At 46.7% G+C, this 22,685-nt stretch overlaps 1 protein-coding gene across 13 annotated transcripts in view; it reads right to left on the bottom strand.

Moving 5' to 3' along the window:
- The window catches only part of Svil (supervillin), a 125,733-nt gene that overhangs the window by 61,621 nt on the left and 41,427 nt on the right, over positions 1 to 22,685 (bottom strand). For 6 of the 13 annotated variants that reach the window (XM_013515381.1, XM_013515379.1, XM_013515382.1 and 3 more), the window contains 7 exons: positions 17,925 to 17,982; positions 17,660 to 17,811; positions 14,795 to 15,449; positions 4,471 to 4,551; positions 1,424 to 2,272; positions 906 to 1,076; positions 218 to 252 (listed from right to left, as the gene is read on the bottom strand). In XM_013515381.1, coding sequence (XP_013370835.1) covers positions 218 to 252; positions 906 to 1,076; positions 1,424 to 2,272; positions 4,471 to 4,551; positions 14,795 to 15,449; positions 17,660 to 17,811; positions 17,925 to 17,982 — 2,001 coding nt within the window. Of the gene's footprint in view, positions 1 to 217; positions 253 to 905; positions 1,077 to 1,423; positions 2,273 to 4,470; positions 4,552 to 14,794; positions 15,450 to 17,659; positions 17,820 to 17,924; positions 17,983 to 22,685 lie in introns of those variants that run through there. The other 7 variants (XM_005387196.1, XM_005387198.1, XM_013515385.1 and 4 more) reach the window with 6 other exon arrangements.

The raw sequence follows: 22,685 nt of genomic DNA, 5'->3' as shown, positions 1-22,685 counted from the left end.
CGCTTTAGGATTTTCTTAACTTTTTTTTCAAAAATAAGAGTAAACTCATCAAAAAATTTCAACCTGATTTCATTACATTCACAGAAAAAAAAACCTTGCAGAAAAGCATGAAACTGCCAGATACTACAATCTTACTCTCTCAAAAAGCCAAGCTTCTTATTACTTAAATCTGACTGAGATGAGATGAAAACAAAGAAAAAGGAAAAGGGATACTTGCCCTCAGCGGTTGGCATTTCTGAACTTGAAGTGTATCTAGGAAAGACATTAGCAAATAATAATAGAAAATTAGTGGTGGGAGTAGGAGATCCACATAAAACATCACATCAAAAGTAGAAACAGATGCAGTGAACCGTCCCAGGGCACACCGCCTGTAGCTACCCTAGCCGTGGAGACCGGTGTGCGGTTGTTAGCAGACTCTGTGGGTGCGTACACACAGTCTCGGCCAGGCGCACACCTCCTGAAGAGAAGCCAGGATCGCACTACTGAAACGGGACTGAGGATGAAGCTTTTGACAAACCTCACCATGTCTACGCAAACCCGTGCGATAATATAAAAACTTAAACACAAGCAGACACTTTGCAAAATGAAGACAGAATCCCTTCCTTATTTTCAATGAAAATCTGGGGAACAGTCAATTCAAATTTAACAGGACCGGAAAGAAATTAACATTAAAAGAAAAATATGTATTTCTCACTATCTGAAAGTAATGTGATCCTGCTGGAAAAGTCAAATGCTTTAAAAATACGTTTAAATAAACTAAATATTATTCCTTATAGATTAGATGGAAGCAGTGTGGAGTCACCAACATCCTACGTAAGCAGTGTCAGAACCACTAAGGGTGGGAAAAATCCTGTATCATTTCTTCTACTTTCCTGGACTGCGAAACTACGTGCACACATGCCTACCTATCTGATTCCTTCCGTTCTGCTGAGGTTATAGGTTGAGTTCTAAATCTCTCAGAAGTTTTCCTATTTTCACCAGGAGAGAAATAGCGTCTGGGTTTCCGGGACCCTCTCTCCCGCTCCATACCGGTGGGCAAGCCAGCTCCTCTGGGTGACGGCTCAGCCCGTGATTGGCTTTTAGAATCAGAGGGCAGAGGGTGCACAGCAGGGGGAACAGGAAGACAGGGAGAGAGAACAAAGCAGAGGTTTTTATGCATCTCAGGCACAGGTGGCCGACCCCACTGCATGCCTGTACCATGCACAGACGCGGCGGGGCGTCCCAGACCCGCTCCTCCAGTTCCCCATTAGTAGGCAGAAGCAGGATGGTAGTTGGTGAGCCATTTCCTCTACAGTCTGCTTGCACACGCTAGTGAGCTAAGCTAACAAGGTTCAATGCAGGACACAACACACGTCGAGAAGTGAGTCATTGTGCCAAGGACGTGCAAGTGAAACATCAGGAGTGCGTGTGAAAGGGCACCTACAGGTCGGGTTTCTTGTTGGCTCTGGCAGACTCCAGAAACATATTTCGGAGCTGGGCGACAGAGACCCTGGTGTCCAGCATGCCGAGCTCCGCGCAGGGCCCTTCGGCTTTGGACGCCTGCATCTCCAGCTCGGCCGAGTCCTTGCTCCTCCAGGCGTGGAGCTGAGAGGGACCCGTGTAGTCAGACAGCGAGCGGGTGCGGACCTTGTGCTTCCTGGGGGCTGCTTCCTTCCTGTGCTCCGTGGACGTGGCCTCTTGGGGCACAGGCTCACTCTGAACGTACACCACCACTTCGCTCCGGCCCATCCGCTTGGCGGGCGGGTGCTGGGCTGGTGGCTCCTTCTGAGCTTCTAAGCTGATGCTGGCCTTACCTAGGTCTTCATTCCCGGAGGGCTCTTCCTGGCTTCGCGCAGGCCCCTCATCCTCCAAGGTCACCAGGGCTTCTAGGCCTTTCTCAGGAGTGTCGGGGAAGAGCACATCTTCTGCTTTTGGTTCGCAGATGTGGAGGGCCGGGGCATCCCTTCTTTCACCTTCTAGAACCTTCGGGGTGGGAGGCTTTATGACATTCGGGGTGGCTGAGCCCACCCAGCTGCACTCGGACATACTTTCTGGGGTTTCCGCTGTCACCAGCTTGGCAATGGGAACAGGATCTGCTGGCTGGACATAGGCACGGCTGGCCTGCCGCCTGGAGCTCCCTGCTCTTCGCGGGACCCTATCGAAGGCCGAGTTCTCTGACTGAAAGGACAGGTAATGGACTGTTTGGTGTCTCCTCTGAGGGAAGGATTCGGAGGCAAGTTCAGGGCTGCTGCGTGCACTCTCCTCTTTCACCAGTTTCTCTCTAACTTTAACTCTTTAAGAAAGAAAAAGGGTTTAAAGGGTTTAAGAAAGAAAAAGGGTTTAAATTGCAATGGACAGTAACTGCTACACAGGAAGAGGGCATGTGCAGATCCCAGACTTGCAGGGATGGGTAATCAATTCACAGAGCACACGTTGCAGGAGCACAAGCTGTTTTGGTGTTTCACATAGAAACCCAGGACTTGCCATAAGTGGCTTTAACTTTCCAAGTTTGCATACGCGGCCAGTGTGAGGCCAAACTCACTGTGCCCCGCGTTGAGCCTGAGAGGGGTCAGACACTGTCCTGAGGATGGGTCCCTTTGACTAGTCAATGCCTGGAAGCCACAGAACGGTTCATTAGTGATCAGCCTGGTAGGCATTAGGGTACTCTGGGGCGGGTGCATTGAACCAGGACGGTTTCTGCACGTTCTAGCTCTGGTTCAGGCTCTGGACTGTGGGCACGGGAAGGTGGTGTCTCCAGGGAAACAGCTATGGGTCAAACACTGTGATTTCACTGTTTCCTGGAAATGTAAATCCATTTGTGATTACTTACACTTTTTATCTTTTTAGCTCAGGATATGACCATCTCTCTCTTTCAAAGCACTCACTGAAACATTCACTGGCCTTTCACGCAGTGCAGGCCATACCCATCCATCCCTAAGACAGGTGACCGGCTTGGACAGCATGACTAACAATGGTGGCACCCAAAGAGTGTTGGAGAAAAGTTATTTGCAGAGAGAAGTAACGAAGTGAACATTCTCTGCCTCTGGAATTGGTGTTATGTCCTTAGTTAAAAATTAATCTAACAAGAAATGCCTCTAATTTGTTTGTAGAGTTATTTGAATATCTGAGAGCAAAAAGGCAAACCATTTCTAGGGCCTTAGGTCTCTAACCCTGTTGCAGAGATGAAGCAACCAAGAACGCTGGTTGTGGGTCCTAAGAGCCTTGGCTGGGGAAGCACCTTACCTGCCCTTCTTAAACCTCACTGGCTTCCTGTTTTAATGGAAGGAAGTGGGCTGGGGCATAGTTCAGTGGTGCGGCACTTGCCTCCAATATACAAAGACTCGAGTTTGATCCCCAGTGCCTCAATATACAAATGGAAGTAACAGAGCTGTAATGTGCTATCTGCAAAGTTCATGACTTAGTGCTTTGCCTCCAGAGAGTAAGCATTTTATCGTGTTAGCTAGTTCTTATTTTTACTTTTTTGAAATATCATGTAGTAAGAAAGGGGAAACCCTTTAAACTGAGAATGGATTACTGACTAGATAGCACCCTTAAGAAGTACAGAGGCATTTGGGACGGGAGAGGTGCTTCCTTGGGGGAAGTGCAGAACCCCCACATGAGTCCGCAGAAGTAATTACGATGTACATTTTATGGAATAGAGTAGTCTCTTTTAAGGACAAGCACATTTCAGTAAATCTGACAAAGATGCCTCTAGTTTTAAATATTAGGGTATTTACGTAGACTTCAGTAAAGCGAACTCAGAAGACTCACATAAAGGTAGTTACTACGAGCAACCTTTGCGAAAAGCACTCTGGGTTGTCGTTTCCCACAGACCGGCCAGTGTTTGAGGTTCTCATACTTACACCCTCTTTTAATCAAAAGAGGACTGAAACGGAGCCGAGCGCTCCTGCGGAATGTGCCCCTCTCATCAGAGACAATCTGAACGCTGTCCTCAGCGGAGAACAAAGGTCACTGTTAGGAACTCCAGACAGTGCTTTGTGCTTCCAAGGACTTATTCATGCCTACTTCTTTGCCTCTCCCTGCCCCCAAGCTTAAAGATGAAATGATAGGGGCTTTTGTCTGCTGTTAAAACCACACGCCCTGGTTTAGAGACACGGAGACATGAAAACAAGGAGGCCGAAGGGCTGAGTGGAGAGGGCACTGGCAAGAGGGCACACTGGTAAGACTGGCGGCCAAGAGGTCTGGTGAGGTGCTCACCACTGCCCCCTACTGCCCAGTTCTACTGAGCAGGTGAGAAAGTGCATTAAACATTGTCCGAGAAAGGAAGAAGCACTACCAGTATGGATTAGAGTAACGGGAGGAGAAAAGCAAACGACTAGACAAGGACTAGTGCACAGGATTCCAAGTGCACTGCCTTCCGACAGGTCAGGAAGACAGACAGGATTAGCGAATGCGCGGAACGACAAGGCAGTCCGAGGGGAAGGAGCAGCGCCACTGAACACAAGCCACAGCGTCTCCGCGGAGAGGTACCTGGAGGGCCAGTTGATAAGCGAAGGTGTGTCCCCTTCAGAGTCTTTCTGCAGAAACCACTCATGCTTGACCTTCCCTGCACTGCCATGCACAAATAAGAGAGCTTCAGAGAATTTCTTTTAAAGACATCAACATCCACACACATTTTCTTATAACTGGCGACCTAAAGGTTTTTAAGTAAAGAATTACCCTAGGCTTTGAAAATACATACATGTTTTTTTCCACGGTTTATATTTGTTTCATGAAATTTCTAGAATACTTAGCTACAGTACAGTACAGATACGAAGAGGTAGAAATAAATATACCTAAAGCCACCACAGTGCTTTTCAAGTAATTTACAATTGTTAAAAAGGAGTCTATTGTAGTTGGGCTCTGCAACAAATGGACAGTTATTGTGCAAGAACCTGGAATAATCAGAGCAGGCAATTTAACTTCCATAAGCTTTGTTCAGGCACACTGGGAAGTAGTCAAATACAAAATCAATGTCCATGTAAAACACTACACTCCAAGTAAAAAGAAAAAGAAATCCAATGAGATTATATCTTTAGTTGCCATGAGACAGTTTCCTTTTATCATTGAATAACACAATTCTTTCCATAGTTATAAATGTTAATTCAGGCCAATTAGACAAATTTTTTATTGAACTCTTATTAAATACAAAATATTGCATTGAATAAACTCTGAGAGGAAACAAAGGTAAAACAGGCACCACCCTGGCTGTGAAAAATCTTGCGTCTCGCTAGGAGAACAATGACTTACACATGCTTCCCTTAGCACTCACTGTTGCAAGGTAGAATGTGACGAAGTGATTACGCCAGGCTGAAGATAACTTAGCAAAACTTACAGGCAAGGAAACCCTGTGCTGACAATGGAAAGCGGTCACAGGCGGACGCTCGGACCGTGCGCCGTATCCTCTCACCGTGCAGAGAGAGAAAGCAGAGACTATACTTACACTGTTTACTAGGTCCGTGCAGTAGGAACCTATCTGCAAGGTTTTCAGCACCACGCTGCACACACACGACAGCTCCGGGCAATCTCCAGAAAATGGCAGCACTGTGTTTATGACAGGGGCTTTTGTCTGCGTTAAAACCACAGGTCCTGCGTTTAACTGCGGGAAACTACTAGTTCAGAGACTCGGAGATGTGAAAATAAGGCCAAGTGCTGAGTGGAGAGGACGCTGGCAAGAGGGGAACCCGGTTAGTGTCCCAAAGACTGAGGTCTGGTTAGGTGCTCACTACTGCCCCCTACTGCCTAGTTCTAGTGAGCAGGTGAGAAAGTGCTCTGCGGAGGGGCTGGGGGGCGGGGAGACAACCCAAGGGAGTGTTTTCCCAGAAGTTGTCCACGGTAACTACCTTTATGTAAGCCTTTAATTTTACACCAATGAAGTCTACGTGAATACCCTAATATTTAGAAACAGAGGCATCCTTATCAAATTTAGTGGGATACACTTGTCCTTAAAAGGGACTATTCTTTTCCATAAAATGTGTATCATAAATAATTATATTCATTTAAATCTTCTAAAATCATTTTAGTCCAAGGTTTGGTTCAAGTGTACAAGCAAGAGCCTGTCACCACGAGCAACCACTGAACTCCGTCCAATTCTACACCTGAACTTACCCGATTCTACACCTTACTAAGTGGACTGAGTTTCGGGCTACTGGCTGGAGTGGGATTTCCATGTTTCCGGTCTAGATTTGAACCCCTTCTCAAACACAGAAATCCAGGGAACGGACAGCTTGTATGGTTTAGAAGTGGCTCCCAAAGGCCCATGTATTAGAGGCCTGGTCCCCAGACTGCAGCTTTACTGGGAGACGTGGAACTTTGAGGAGGTGGAGGTGAGTGGAAGGAAATCAGTCCCTGGAGGCGTGGCCTCAGAATCCATACTGGGAGCCTGGTCCCTCCCCTTCCTGTCTTTACTTCCTGGTAGGTAGGAGGTGAGCAGCTTCCCCTGCCACATGCTCCTAGGTGTCCCACGGCTTTGCTACAAGAACAAAGGCAATGGGTAGAAGCAACTCTGGACTGAACCTGTGAGTCTAAGGGCCCAAACAAACGTTTCCTCCTCACAAGGTGACTGACTCAGGTGTTTAGTTACAATAATGGAAAGCTAACACACAGCTTTAGCCATGAGACTAGCTTAGACTCAGCCTTTTGGGGGTGAAGACTGAGTTCACAAAGCCCCCAGAGCAGCCAGTGAACTTTTGCTCACTTCTCACAGTTTAACATTCACGAGAACAGTGACTCAAGGCCATGCATAGGAACGCCAACCTCAGGCAGTCTGGAAAGTCCACCTGTGGACTGGTGTCACGAAGGCTACGATTAGAGATGAAGCCTGCACCAGAGTGAAAATTAACATCCCCAAAGCCTGCCGTTTAATTCAGCTGACATTTTCTTCACAGTTGACTTTTTCCAGGAAGGGAACAGCCCCAGATTTACACTTGGGCCAAGACTGAGGAACACTTTGGAGATCATCTGTTTGAAGCAGCGCTGCTATTGTTTGGGGGTTGTTTAAGAAAACACAGAACCACAGAAGAACACTTATCAAAGAATGGTTTGTTGGGTTAGGAATATAGCTCAGTGACAGAGAACTTTCCCAGATGTGTGGGGCCTTGGGTTTGATCTCAAGCACCGCAAATAAAACCAAAACCAAAACCAAAAACGATTTATTGAGTCCCTTGATATGTGCTGGGTGCTGGGCAGCAGCTGGGAAGAAGACAGGAAAGTGACTAAGTCAAGGCGTCTGACCTTAAAACTGTGAAAGTAGTGCTACTGCGAAAGTCCCCTTTGCCCACGTTACAGACTGGCACAATACAATTCACAGGGCCAGGTTTGAGAAATCCTGGCTAAAATTGCTGGCCTCCTCTTCTGGGCATGGCCACCTTGCCAGGGTATTGGTTATTTGACTCCTTCTTCCTAAGACCTTCGACGCAGGTGAAGCTGAAGCTGTGATACAGCTCATTTGATTCTTTCTGTCTTCCTTCTTTGATAGTATCTGGGACAGAAGTCAGGGATGCTCTACAACTGAGCCATATCCCCAGTCTTTTGATTTATTTAATTTTTAAATTTTGAAACAAGGTATCACTAAGTTGTTCCATTGCCCAGGTTGGGATTGAACTTGGTGACCCTCCTGCCTCAGCCTTCCAGAGTTCTGGGATCATAGGCAGACACCACAATACCCAGCCTTTTCTCCTGTCTTCCAGAAGAATAATCATTAACCATAGTCATACTGGTAACACTAGGGCTTCCCAGTGTTATATTTGGCTTTGGCATCTAATGTGTTTGGGAAAATGACAACCTGATAATGAGAAAAAAAAACCGGTCTGAATAAATAAGCACCAGAGAAAATGTCGGAGACTCCAAAAGGGATCCCAGGGGCTACTAAGGTAGGGCTAAGTCTACAAAAACCCCGAAAGGCCAAGAAAGGATAGCAGATGGGAAGGGGATTCTCCTCTGGACTCTGCTCATTTGTTGCTAGTCCTATAAAGATGAGCCAGAAGCAGCGTGGCCCCTGCTCAGGGGACCACCCTTTACTCGTGCTACTGACCTTTCATTTTCATTAATGTAACCGGGACTGCGCCGATAACCTCAGCAGTCACGTAGAGAACTTGCTGTCAGCTCTAACTTCTAGGTCGGTTTCCCATGAACTACTCTTAAGTCAAGTTTCTCTAGTCCTGGACTTCAACACCGATTCATTTCCCCTCTGAGTACAATACTTTACTAAATTTCACCTTGTTAGCGCCAAACTGCTAGGGTTTAAAGAATGTCCCCAGAGGTCCATGTGTTAGAAGCTTGGTGCCCAGGGGAATGCCACTGGGCGGTGGTAGAACCTTTGAGAGGTGGGGGAGGTCCTTAGGTCACTCAGAAGGTGTGCTGTGGGGGGCGCTGGGATCTTGGTCTCTAGTCTCTCTCTGTTTGCTGGCTCATGTTGCATGTGGTTCGCTCAGCCCCAGAGCTCCTGCCATGATGTGTCCGAAGCCATGAGCCTATGTGATCTTCAATTGGAAACTTGAGGACACTGAGCCAAAATAAACCTTTTCATCTTGTAAGTTAACTGCCCCAGGTATTTCATCACAGTAAAGGGGCACTGACCAGTATACCAATGGCTGTTCCAGGACCATCTTCTCTCCTGTCCTCATGCTCTTGTTGTTTTTTTTCCCCTGGTACTGGGAATCAAACTCACGACCTTGTGCTTGCCAGGCAGGCACTGTGCCGCTGAGCTAAATCCCCAGCCCCTGTCCTCATACTATTATTCTCTCTTCTGTTCCTTTTCCTGTCATATCTCTTCCTTTGTCATCGCTCTCATTATTCCCATTATCAAAAATTTATTTGTAGTTCTCGATGCCTCCCAGGTGAAATGCCGAACAGGACCAGGTGAATAATCACGCCCAGCCTGGACCCACAGACCTCATGCCCCAGGCCTGGGAACTGCGACCACCATGCAATCTGGCAACCCTGACTGTGACTGATTCTCCTTCAGACCGAAGCTCCACACTCTTCAGAGTGGTATTTCTACGAGGCACAATCTCTCAGCCTAGCTCTAAAGCCCTTCAGACACTTCCCATCGTCCACAAAACAAAAAGCGAACGTCACTCTGTGACTGGTCCCCACCTGGCTCTCCAGTGTCACCAAGCCCCCTCCACCGAGTCTTCACGGGAGGCCTGTGACTCCTTGCCTGCTGCAGCCTCCCCTCCGCACCTAGAAAGCCCACCCACATCCTTAGAGCATGGTTCACCTGTGCCCCTGCCCTAAGGAGTGAGAATTACTACCCCACCCCTGGTGTTCCTGTAGCACCCAACCCTGGCCTCTAGAACCATAACCACCCCTGGTACTGCAGCCATTTCCCACATTTAAAACAATGATATGCTCAGCCAGGAGCCAATGTCTGGCACACGAAAGAATCAATATAATGTTCTTGGTTAGTTAAACTACCTTAGAGCGAAAAGTAGCCCAGAAATCAGCACTTACGAGGTACGGATAGGCAGATATACGGTTAACAGGTTCCAATCACCCTAGACCACACATTTCTGTTGTGTTTATAAGGACAAAACTTTTTATGTACCCAGATCCCTGAAACTCTGTAATGCCTCTGATCTGATATTCTTTCCTGAAATCTCTGACTTCAAAGGGCGAAACCAGCAAACTCTCACTGCCACTATGATGGAAAGTAGCACTGACATAGACTTAAAAATAAAGGAGTGTATCATTTTATTGGTTTTGCTTTGTTTTGTTATTGTATATGTTGTTGGTGTTTTGCTATTGTTCTTTTTTTAATATTCCCTTTAAAATAAAAAACAAAGGAGCGTAGCAGAAGGAGCTCTCAGAGAGCTTGAGTGAAGGGAGGGATGGTTAATGAAGATGTCACTCTTATTAACATAGTTCTATGGCCTCAACCAAGTTACTTTTTAGAGCTTTCATTTTTTAATGTATAAAAGAGATTCTTCAAATAATCTCCAGGCTAACTTCTGGCTCCAAGGGTCTAAAGTTCTCTGATGTACAGCATGTGCTCTGAGAGCCTGAGGCGAGCCAGGTCCACAGAGGGCAGAGGCAACCTCACTAGAAGAGGGTCGTAGGGTTCCTGGAGATCAGAATAAGGAAGTGGCGGCTTCAGGTGAAGCAGAATGGTTTTTGATGTGGCAAACGCTGGCGGAGAATTCTCTTAAGGGGAAGTAGGAACCCAGCATCAGTTTTCACAGAGGCCGGTAGTTGTTGCCTGAGGTACATAATGACAACCTTTAGCTTGCTAGAACTCCTTAGAGTTGACAGGCAAAAATGTGCTTCTGCAGCAAAATTATCTTCATCATAGGGTGTCCCATTTCACACAAAATGTCCAATGACAACACGTTATTCAGCTTAAGAGGAATGGCTATTACCTGCCGCATCTCATTAAAATTAGCGGTTAATTTACTCGGAGTTGCCTGTGTAGGGAAAAATTTGCCGTTCGCATATGTGCACAAGGGCACAAACGCACAGGAGCGCAGGCTCCCAGACAAAAATCTCACGTTTAGAATCTGGTCCACATTTAAAGGTTTAGCTGCTATACAGCAATGTATTCATGTTTAACTTAATGAATAGGAACTGCCACTTACTAGGGAGAACAGAATTTTTAAAAAAGTAGAGAGCATTTAACTGTGTATTAACAGGAAAAGTTGTTAGATGAAGGTGCGGTTGTTTGGAGGTCCAGGGACTTAAAGGTGAGAATGAGTGCACTGCAAGAACAGAAGTCTGTCAGGTGCACGAGAGGCACCCAAGGTGGATGTGCGTTCTGTGGCCTAGCGCTCTGCTCGGGCTCCTGGAGCAGGGTTGAGACAGGAGCTGACACAGGAGGCCGCAGGCCATGCACTGCGCTGTCCTGCGGAGACCCTTATCAGTGCAGGGACACAGAACTGCGAGAGCCTGAGGCTCTGGAGCCCGCCTCAGACTCAAACTACTCGTCAGGAGTTGGGCAAGTGCTATCAGAAGTAAGCAGCAAGCGCCTCGCCGAAGCTCTGCGTCTCTTGGTGGCTCGGTCTACATCTTACAGTGTACCAGAGGAGCTTCGCTCTGGAAGGAACCCCGCAACCTCTTCCTGAGCTGCTCCGCACTTTCCTTTCATCACTGAGTAATGCAGCTGATATGGCAGAGAGAAATACTAACTCAGGCTCATTTGGCAAACGTGCACGAGCTCCTACTTTACGCACCATACTGCGCTAAATAAGCGCTGAGAATAATAAGGGTCAATCAGGCATCATCACCCTGGTCATCCAAACCCTTCAGCAAGAGAAGCCAGGATTCACACATCCCTGACGCCCAAAGGCACCTCTGCCCCGTAGCATCCACCAAAGGCAACTGTCCAAGGTACATCCCAGCATTTGCTCTCCGTGAAATCCCTGCAGTCACGTTCTGAGCACTCGTGATGCAATCTGCTAAGTGAATGAAGGCGTGCTGAGGGGTTGCAGTAGAGTAACGAAGAGGAAAGAAGGACCAAGGGTGCTCAAGAGCTGGCCCCACTCTAGAAATAGTGGTGCAGGATCACTGCTCTAGAAATAAGGCGTGAGCTCCCAGGCGGTCTCCTCCGTGCTGGCTAGCGTCCATGGCGGATGGTGACAGGTGATGGTCAGCAACAGCGGCAGGGGACCCCGGGCAGTGAGTTGCTCCACCCACATAAGTAATAAATATGGTCCATTTCCTGTTTTTTTTTCCCCCCACTTTTTCTGAAATACGAGTTGCAGAAAATAGCAATTTTAACAAAAGCTTTGGATTCAAGATTTCTAGTAGTGGCAGTTCAGATTTTTCAAAACTTGAATAATCCATAGGGGTTAAATTTACAAAGAGTGGTTCATCTTGGTAACACCACCTCTCTAGAGAAGAGGCTCTGAAAGTCTAACACTAGGTTTGGAAGAGTGGGAGCGAGGGCAGGGGATTGCCTTAGGCTGCTCTATTTGGTTGCAATGAATATTCTTAGTTTTTCTTTGAACAATGTGTTCATCTGAATTCCAGTGCAACTAGTAACAGGATTTCTGAGCTGAAAACACCATAATATCCATCCACCAAATGTTAAATTGTGTGTGTGTGTGGTGCTGGGGGTCGAACCTAGGATTTCCTGCATGCAAGGCAAGAGCTCTACCACTGAGCCACATCCCCAGCCCTAATTAAGTTTTAAAAAAACTCATTCATTAGATAAGTGGAATATTAAATAATTCCAAAACAAACTCCTTACTCAGGTACATATTGCCTTAACAACTGCTACTTAACCAATAATGATTTAAAAATAGAAAAGAACAATGAAGTATAAGAACTCAGACGAGTCTGTACCCACACCCAGGTGTGTACAGATGTCAGGGAACAGAGGGCCCTCTGTGCTTGGGTATCCACCTACGGTGTCCCTGAATTTCCATTAATTAATATTTAATTAATGCAAGAAAGCAGGTCCTTACAAGTGAGCATGGAATAAAACGATAAATGGAAATGAGAGAATTCAGAGATTTAACGGCTTGGTAGCTGGACAGAGCAAGGTGACGAGAAGCGAGAAAAATACTCCACTTCCGAGGAGAACCAATCCACGAAAGAGACACAGCAATGAGATCATTCGGTTACTTTATTTGTAGGCGCGTTCCTCCTCACCGCTTAACCGACTTAAGCTTTCCTGCTACACATTTCCATGCCAGACGACATTAACACTTTCTTCTTTGGTTGTTCAAGGCATCACGGTTTCCTTTGTTACTGTTTTAAGTTATAAAGGTATTTTGTTTATTTATTTATTTATTTTTTTGCCTGTCTTCCTCCCAAATGGAAACCACATAAGCCTGACTTCCTGAAATTTGAATTCCCTGGCTCTAGGTGAAGGACATCGAAGCAGTGTGCTAATCCACTTTAAAGCCATCTTTGCAAGCTGAATGAGTAATCACCACAAAGTACAATTTAATTTTGGAAAATCTCACACTTGTCACACTTTATTCCATCTTCCTCATGTAAACAGGCCCTGGCATTTCCCTAATCTATCAGACGCGATTTGTGTTTCTTTGCCAGTGGGTCATATGGCACACCTGATGGCACACCTCGGCTGGCTTCATAAAATAAAGCAAATGCTTTCACAGGTTCTGAATCCTTCCCACCCGCTCTTCACGGGAGTAAAGCACTGTAAAGGGAAGTGGGACTTCCAAACCTTTTAGGTAACACAGCTCCTCAAAAAAAAAAAAAAAAAAAAAATGGTAGGAACGACCCTGCATTGCTCCTCGGCTAAGTCAGTGATGCTTTTCCTACGTCTGACAACATATATAGATATTACATACACTTTCAAATCTTAGTATTTTAACCCACATAAAATTATCAAGTGTCCTAGTTTTTACTGGGAATATTCAACAAAGTGTTCTTTACAGCTAACTCAAAAATCTTACTGTGATTCTCTCTATTCCACATAATCTAGGTGACAAATCTGGACGGTGTGGCAATGAACTGCTGTCATTGTACGGCAATCTGAAATTAGATGCTTCTTTTAACCGATGGTAATGGTATACTTGTCATATTCTTTTTAAACCCGGACCTGTTAGGTTTCTTTGTTGTACTCACAAAACACATAAAGCATTTCCTTTAATACAGAATAACTAAACCCAGAACACTATTTCTACTGTGAAATGAGAATTTCCCAAACAAAAGACCTCCTTTCAGAACAGGAGACAAAGGTCACAGTCCTTTCACTTCAAGTGCTTGTGTCTCAGGGTTGGACAAGGGTCCTCAAAACACAGTCTTGGCCTCTGCAGTATTTCATTATCTTAGAGGTCAATGTCTAAATATTTTAGTCCACATGATCAAGTACATGGGAAAAAAAAAGAACTGATGTACATGGTATAGAGATATACTTTCCATATATGTATGATTGCTTCCAAGAACAAACTGGTTTGACCTTAGGTGGTCAGCCTTTTCATTTCACCTCTGAAGCAACTGTTTATTTAAACTGAAAAAAAAAAAATACACTTAGGAATCTACCTAGACAATTATTTAAACCCAGTCCCTGGTTACCTCTCAGCAAGATGTTTAGGTAAATTAGTCTTTAAATAGGATCAGCACATTTTTCAGTGTAAGTTTGGAAACACATATTCTTTCCTGGCATTTGACTTTCTGGTTTTTCCAAATGGGAGCTGTTCTCGTCTTTGGTGGATCCTTTCCGTTCTCTTCACGGCTGACTTGTTTTCTTAATAGGGTCTTGCTGGGTTTCCCAGGCCGGCCTTGAAGTCTTGATTCTCCTGCCTCAGTCTCCGGAGCAGCTAGGGTCACAGGTGGGTGCCTCTGTGGCCGGCAATGGCTCGCCTTTGCATTAGTAAGATATCCTTACACACAGCTGTCTCTTGGTGTGTTTACACAGCTGTGTAACTGGATGGTGATTATACCCATTGTACTTTACAGTCACACTCTGTACCCTGGACTCAGACCCTTTCCTGGCTAGTGTGGCTTCTTTTGCCTTGTGACCCTAAACATCAAGAACCCACGCCCTCACCCTAAACCCTGAGTCTTGGGTGTGATTACACAGGAACAAACAAAAATAGATCATGAGAGGCAAGTGAGAAACGCAGTAAAAGAAGGGTCCCGTCCCGGCATGGGGCATCCGCAAAAGTGTCCCCATCGTATCCGTTTTAGTTTGTTACTTTCGAAACGCACACAAAGAAGGTGAGGTTTCTTGCTTTGGTAGGACCTGTTTGACGTTGCAGAAATCACCCTCACACCAAGATGACTCCCCCAGGGAACCGAGGCCTGCACAGAATACCCGTAGGCAAACCCTACCACACACAAGGCAAAGAGAAACCAGGCGGGGGTTTCCCGGGCTCAGGCTGCGCGGCGCAGGCCGTGTGCTTACCTGGATCGCGCCTCCGGGTCCCCCACGGAGTGGCTTGGGGACGCTGACTGCTGAAGCGCGGGGCTGTAGGTTTGCTTTGGGGACCTTGGCACTTCAGTGAAGGAGGAGCCTCGCCCGGGGAATGAGAAGGACGTGGAGCTCTCAGCTGCTGGGGTCGGGTCCTGGGCTTGGCGGGGGGCACTCAGCTCCTGCCCCCGTCTTTGGTTCTCCACCTCTAGGGGAGCCTCCTTGTCAGTGAGGCCGCTCCTGTGGGGCGGGACGTAGTGCTCGGGTTCGACCATACAGGTCCCGAGCCCCACGGTCTCAGGCCTGGAGTAGGCAGAACTCAAGTCTGTGCTCGACTCTTCCTGCTGGTCAGCTCTTCCTCCCCGTTTCTCAACAGCGTCGGGGTCCTTCCTGGACTTGGTGTACCGGGACAAGTACTCAGAGTCCTCCTCGGGGTCCAGGGCTATCCCGTACTTCTCCGCCAGCTGCCGCCTCCTCTCTGCTTTGTACCTTGCAATCCTTTCGGCTTTGGACTCCTGACTGTGGGGGTCCATGATGCCTGGGCGACAGGACGAGTCACCATGGACGCCTGAGGTTTCTGTGCAGTATTTAGACCGACTTTGCTTTTCTAAAGAAGAGCCGGAAGTTTCTTCCTCTTCATTTGATCGCCCTGCAAGGAGAGCACAGGCATAAAATGCAGAGTCCAGCAAAGACTCATACTATCACACACATGAAAGCACGCCACACGGCTGGCACCTGACGGCCACGCTCGGAAGGGCCCAGCTCTCACCCTGCTGCACAGCCTGATGTGGTCTGCGGGGATGCTGGGCAAGCTCAGGTCTGCAGGGCCGAGGGCAAAGGCCAGGGCCACAGCCCAGTCCCCGGCAGTACCAGAGCGCCTCTGCCCTTGCTGTCGGTTCATCTCTCCTTATTTCTTTTCTTTCTTTGTTTTTGCTTTTAATACTTCATATGTAAGGTCAAAGGACAAGCTCAGAATTTTCTAGAAATGATAGATATTGGAACAGCTACAACTTGAAAAGTGATCTGTTGTGGCTTGTAGTTCTACAGGATCTGATATTTTACATATATATGTATATAAGTATATGTATACATGCATATGTGACTTCTTCTAATTGTAGCACACACATACGACGTAGGAAAGGTCTAACATGAAAACGCACAAAGCCAAACCACCAATAATCATACTCTAGACTAGTAACTTGACAGTTTTATATATTCCATATTTCCTCCCAGTCATTTATATAGTTTATTTCTTTTTTCCTCAATATTTTTGATGTTATTAATGTTTTATATAAAAATTTTTCTCTTATATTTGGATAGTTTATTTTGAAGGAAATACTTTTAAACTTCACAATATTCTATCCAATAGCCTTGATTATTAGAAAAAAGAACATATGCATTTTCTCACGTCTGTCATCGGCCATTTGCATCACCTTTTTCTTCTAGGAAATGCCTGCTCAAGTGTGTTGCCCTATGTAACACTGACTCATAGCGTCAGTTTTACTAGATCATGTAAACTTTGATGGGAATATCAGCCCTTTGTCGTCTTCAGGAGTATTTCCAGACTCGCCATTTAATTTTGTTGTGACATGCGTGTGTTTCCTCTGAAGTTCAGAGGTAAATGTTAAGTCACCAGGTCAACTGATCTGGTTATTCGGCAATTTCTCCAACTGCTTCTGTGCCGTGAACGCCTTTTTCCAGCTCACGGGAGTGAGATGTGCACCTATGTTCTCGGGTTTCTACAGGCTTTCTCTAAAACGGTCACACGAATAACTGGTCTTCCCTCTGGTTTGGCAGGAAGTGGAGAGAGGAGCGAGTCACGGGCTTCACGCCCTGGCCGGCACACTTCCCTCGTACTACTGTATTACGCAGTTCTTCCTTTCTTTCTAACATTTGACGCTTAAGTTACCCTGTGCTACACAGCTGGACACTTCATATATACCAGGGCTTGCTTCTGCCTATGAATTTTGGTATTCTCATCCGACTATTCTTGATTCTTCATTTACATCAATCAAAAAAACTTAATTCTCTAGGTTTCTGGCCATAGGAAATTAGGAGCTACTGCTACCAGGGTGACATGAGACCAACAGTCCTGTTTGAGGAAGGGACAAAAAACACTGGCTATAAAACCACAGCAGTACAGAGCCTCCGAGCCAGAGATGGGCTGGAAACACCGGCCCTGACCCTGTCACCCTCCTGGAGGACACGCCGAACAGCTGACGTCCTTAATCGTAACCCTGCACAATCAAGGAAAAGTGACGTCATGTTCAGCATGCTGTTTAATACGAAATCAATGTGCAATGTATTTAACTTGTTTACACTATAACAACTTCCATAGGACATTTCATTGTATAAAATGTAAGAACCTTACATTTATATAAGAGCCTTAGTAACAGTAAGAACCTTCTTCATCCCAGGTCATTCCACCTGGGCATTAGCATTAAACCCGCCATACCTGCTGCCGGGCGCCTGTCTCATTCACTCTTCCACCAAACAACCCTGTCTGGAAAGTGTCCGACAGCAGATGCCGTGCTCAGAGTCAGACACAAGCCTGCCTTTGAGGAGTCTCATTCCGGGGGGACACAGCCAGTCATCCATAACCAGCCACATGCCCAGGGGTGCTATGTGCTTCTCGCTGCTGTGGCGTGGAGGACCACAGCTGTGCTGAGAATGGGGCTCATCATTTGGTGTGGTTGTTTAACAGGCACATTTATTAAAAAACTATACACACACAATGTACTTTAAAAAAACCTCATTTCCTGTACAGTTAGGTTAAAAAGGTGATAAGCGAAAAATGCATGAGACCCGTGCCCGGCAGCCTGCTCGGTGCCAGGCCACTGGGCGGGAAGGCAGGCTCACCGGTGTGGGGGCTCGCGGGGTCGGAGGCGCGCATGTATCTGGGCGTGTCCTCCTCCAGCAGGCGGTGTGTCACCAGCCCCGTGCAGCTCTGCAAGAGGACCGGCTGGGTGTCATTTTCAATTCCTTCCAAGCGTCTGGCAATTCTTTCTTTTCTGTGCATTACATCCAGAGAGGCACAGTGAGGCATGGAAATCAGCGCAAAGGGAGACTGAACACTGCACAGCTTTGCCAAACTCTTCCTGGTAACACACTAGGCATGTCTTACCTTTTCATTTCTAAAAATTCTTTTTTCTTTGGTTCAAAGATCTTTCTTAATTCTGCAACTAAAACAAAAAAAAAAGAGCAAAAAGTAAATGTAATAGCAGTCATGTTCTCATCCACCCATGCAACATAGTTCCGTGGAGCCCACAGTTCTGCTCTCTGCTTCCACGCAGCACTGTACACTGCACCAAGGAAGTTCTTGCCTTCTTGGAGCTTGTTCTACCAGGGGAGGAGACGTCAATGAACATGGGTGCACACCAACAGCCACACACAGACACCCACGCTCACGCGGCGCATGTTGAGCTACGCAGCGAGCTCACGCAGGGTGGGGGTGGTTCTGCGGCACCCTGGGGAGTCAAAGGAGCCCTGACTTGCAAGTTCTCTCCAGAAAGGTGTTTGTAGCAGAAATCTGAGTTCTATCTGCTTTTAACTTTTGATAAGTGTAAACTCTTTTGATAAGTGTAAACCAGAGACTAGTACTATGAACCCACAGGTCCTTGTGAACTCAGCCACTCCTGCAACTTATCTTTAATCTGTAAACATCTGTACCTAAATGGTTGTGTTTCCAAGACAGGTGTTCGCGGCAAACCTTGTTTAACTGAGCTTTGCACCAACACAGGGTCTAAGCTGCCCCTCACAGCTTTCCCTGCAAGGACATGTTCCCGTAGGTTTCCGTGCTGTCCTGTCAGCGAAAGGTGGATTGAGCTGGAAGTGACAGCTCGATTCCTCTGGCATCCCTGGAGAACCAGGAAACGTGTTTTGCTGAGGCTGGGAGGTTCTCCTGCGATGCTGAGAGAGGGAGATGCCCGACCACTGCTTCTGCGGGAAGTGGTCAGAGCTGGTGGGGAACAGAGGTCTTTTCTCACCCCCTCCGGAGCTGCATCTGTTCCTGAGGTTCTCACAGCGGCTTCCGCTGAAGAGGCAGGAAGGGGAAGGAGCAGAGCGAGAGGGCGGCAGGCCAGCCAGGGCCAGCACCCTTCTGAAGGGCCGAGGCAGAGGAGGAACGCCAAGGGGTGTGAAGACGCAGAGTTTAATTTTCAACTGCTCCAGTCAGTTTTAAGTGGTCACTTTTAGTAGTGATTCAAAACCATGTGACTTTTATAATGCTGCTTCTGTCCAGGGCTATCGTCCTTCTCACTTGATTTTTACGTAAAAACACCTCACAACGTTAAGGTTTTAGTTGAACTGCCTTTTGTCAGAGTATCTGGGTTTTAAAAAGTCCCCATTTTGCATCCCAGGTACTCGGGGATGAAGCAGGAAGACGGGAGATTTGAGGTCGGCCTGGCAGTACATGGAGAGAGACCCTGCGTGCACACGTCTGTAACCCCCCGCACGGGGGGCTGAGACAAGACTGCAACTTTGAGCCCAGCCTGGGCGACCAACTCAGCGACTCAGAGAGATCCTGTCTCAAAATTGAAAAAGAAGAACGGGGGATGTCCCTCAGTCTGAGGGCCTGGGTTCCATCCTTAGCACTACCAACTAACAAAAGTTTAAAAGGGCCGGAATGCAGTTCGGTGGCAGAGCACAGGGACTAAACTCCACCCCTGTGTGTAACAAGCCCGGCTTCAGAAGTCTCTGAGCTTGCCTCCGCAGGAGTCAGGGCGGCTGCAGGCAGAGGTGTGCCTGCCCGCAGGGCTCACTGCCTTCCAGTGGGAGATGGGGCGTAGAGATCTTGTGCAGCTGGCCACCCTGCCTTGCCTGAGGAAGCCTGGCTGGTGATAGCTTCCCAGCCGACAAAGTTAGCTTGGGTGAGAGACAGGATCAAACTTTAACAGTGAGCAGTACTTCAAAATATTTTCAATCCTGACACACGCGCAGGGGTTCTAATTAACTACTTAACTCCCATAGAGGAGAATAGTACTGTCTTTTTCGAAAGACTGCTCAAGAAGCCTGGCTCTGAAAAGTGCATCTTCCACCCCTGCCTCAAACTCTGCACTGACACACAGAGTAGGATTAACAGGGTTCTGAGTAGCGTAATGATAGTTACCTTTTCTTCTCCCAAATTACTTCAGCTGGGTACACGCAAAAAAGACTGACACACAGAATGTCATAACTCCCACTGAGGAAAGTTCAGATACACTTTTTGTGTTCTAACTGGAGACTGTTGAAAACTGCCTTCTCTTCACTGTTTTATGTGTAAGTTTTCCATAGAAATTTACAAGTAAAGGTATTTTTGAAAAGATTCCAGCGGTACGTTTAAAGGCTAAGTGACAACTTGCTCCCTGCCATTCTTTGTGCCCCATATTCTGGAAGGAAAGCTCAACTAAAAACAACACTTTTGTAAACAGCTTTTAAAAACTGATGGGAAATACTGTGTCTGGAAATGGAATCGTTAAACTATCTCTGAACAGTAAAACAAACCACCACCACCACCAACGAAAACCTTGCCGGGAGATCCTGCACACCCTCATCCACAGCAAAGCTCTGCCTCCCCACCACCTCACTGTGACAGCAGCCATCCCAGGGGAAGCTGTCCTTGGCAGGTGACTTTCGCTTCCCCTCTGCGCTGGCATAAATCCTAAAACACTTGCCTAAGTGATTAAGATGTTACCCTGCTAAACTGTTTTTCTTTAGAGTAACAGAACCCTAAACACCTGCTGGCGTTTGGTAACACTGGGAGGTGTAAATCTCCTCCTCACCCTTTATTCTGTGCACCGATCGGCTCAAAGCGTGGGAACCACTGTGGCGTTTAACTTGCAGCAAAGTGAAATGTTTGTGACCAGTCCCAGCAGGTCAAGGTCAGTTGTGATACTGAGCCAGAGGAAAGGAACAGAAGTGAGTACAGTCCATGCTTGGGGGAGGAAGACCTGCTCAGCGTGTAGCTCTGGGGGAGGAAGACCTGCTCAGCGTGTAGCTCTGGGGGAGGAAGACTTGCTCAGCGTGTAGCCTTCCTGGCTTTCGCCTCATCCGTCTCCTTTTCCTCTCGTTGGGGCACCTGGGTTCTCCAACAAGGAGTTTTAAGGATGACATGTCCCTCCAATGTCACGGCCTTTGCATAACCCTGACTTCCTTCTACCAACCCTCATCTCCCGAGCACTGGCTTCCGGGGGGAGAGCAGGTAGACTCGGTCCAGCAGTGTAACCACCCTGTTTCAGTATTCTCTGAGGGCTTAGAGTTTATGAATGGAGAGCAGACAATAGTCCGAATCCTTGATCATCACAGAAGGTAAACCTCAGCCTGGAGCAGCGACAGCAAAGCAAGGGATGGTGGGGGTCAGGTCGTCCTCCACAGGCCTCCCTGCCCCTTGCTGGACAGAACAGGCTGGCCGCTCTGCCAGTAAACACTGCCAAGGGACAACCACTGACTCCTGGGCATCAGGGAAAAAGCCTCAGGGTCACATTTAACCGAGGGACCACAACAGAGTCACAGACTCAGAAGCCTGCTCTGGAACAGACCGCAGGTCACAGCGAGATGTGGACACACTTCTGAGTGGGAAAAGTGAGCCCTGCGCTGCAGCATGGGGAGTAGTCCAGCTGTGCTGTGAAATGTGCAGTCAACCCTCGCTCGTGTGACAAAAGTGCTTCCATAATAAAACAAAACGGAAAAAAATGCTTCCACATTTCCAGAGCCCCCTAGGGATGGTCCTGGGTTAAGAGCCATTGATTCCACTATGAAGATATCAAATGGCATGCATTCCTTGGACATCTGTGCCCTCGGGTACCCAGGACAGATCCCCCGCCCATCACCACGCTCTTCTCAGTCACCCTGACACCCAAGCTGCTGTCCATCCACCAGCAAGGTGGGTGCTTGGGGTATACGTCCTAGTCCTCTGTGATGGCTTACTAAGGAGTGGCGGAGGTCACACATTAACCTGTACTTTAAAGGTATTAGGAAGCATGACTCCTCAGTGGAAGTCTGCAGTGACTATTTAAGGAAATTTTCTAACAATCTCTAGAGCAAAGAGCAATATATTTCCCATTCCTAAGATCTGCCTCCTACATACACACAGGAGGTTCTAAGTAAGACATGATGCTACAAGACAAAGAAGTATTTGAATCTCCCTTCTTTTCTCCAAGCCCATACTTTAAAAGCAAAATGAGCAACACAAACATGTAATGCAACAACTTTGGCACATCACATGAAAAAGTGCTTCAGGCCTGAAAGAAAGGCTGACATTTCACTGGAATTTATCAGAGTGCGTGCATTTCTTCACGCACACCTTTCTGTGGGCTCTTGCAGCTCCTATTACATCTTCTGGTTAAATTTTTGGTCAGATTTATTATCAGTCATTGAAAAAAGCTAATACTAAAAATCACGAACTGAAGTCAGCCCCGCTGTGGAAATGTCTGTTATAAATCCACTGCTCAATGTCTGGAGACTACGTCCAGTTCCATCAAAGTTATTTTTTTGTCATCCTGGAAGTTACCTTAACATTTTTACGTAATGTTAGATTGTAGAAAATTTAAAAGATTCCTCTCATAACACATTAACATTTTTATTACTTATGGTTTACTTTATTATTTTTCTCTCTTAATACATATATTTAAGCATGTATATATGTGTATCTGCATACACATACCTAAGCCTATAAAATTACATAATGTTCTTAACACCATAAGAGTAAGCTGTAGCACGATGTCTCTTTCTCTCTAAATTCTGCAATGTGCATTTTAAAAAATAAGCAATAAAATGTTTTTTTTAAAATCACATTCCACGGCCGTAAGTCAACGGACTGTACACTATGTCATAACTATAACTCACTAACGGTTCAGGTTTAGTAATGCAACACAGGTTATAAACCAGTATAGGTGGTCTAATTTCCATT

Source organism: Chinchilla lanigera, unplaced genomic scaffold (assembly GCF_000276665.1).
Source record: "Chinchilla lanigera isolate Chin_1 unplaced genomic scaffold, ChiLan1.0 scaffold00028, whole genome shotgun sequence".
NCBI lineage: Eukaryota > Metazoa > Chordata > Mammalia > Rodentia > Chinchillidae > Chinchilla > Chinchilla lanigera.
Note: the sequence above shows the minus strand (reverse complement) of the source record. Positions and strands in the feature narration are given on the sequence as shown.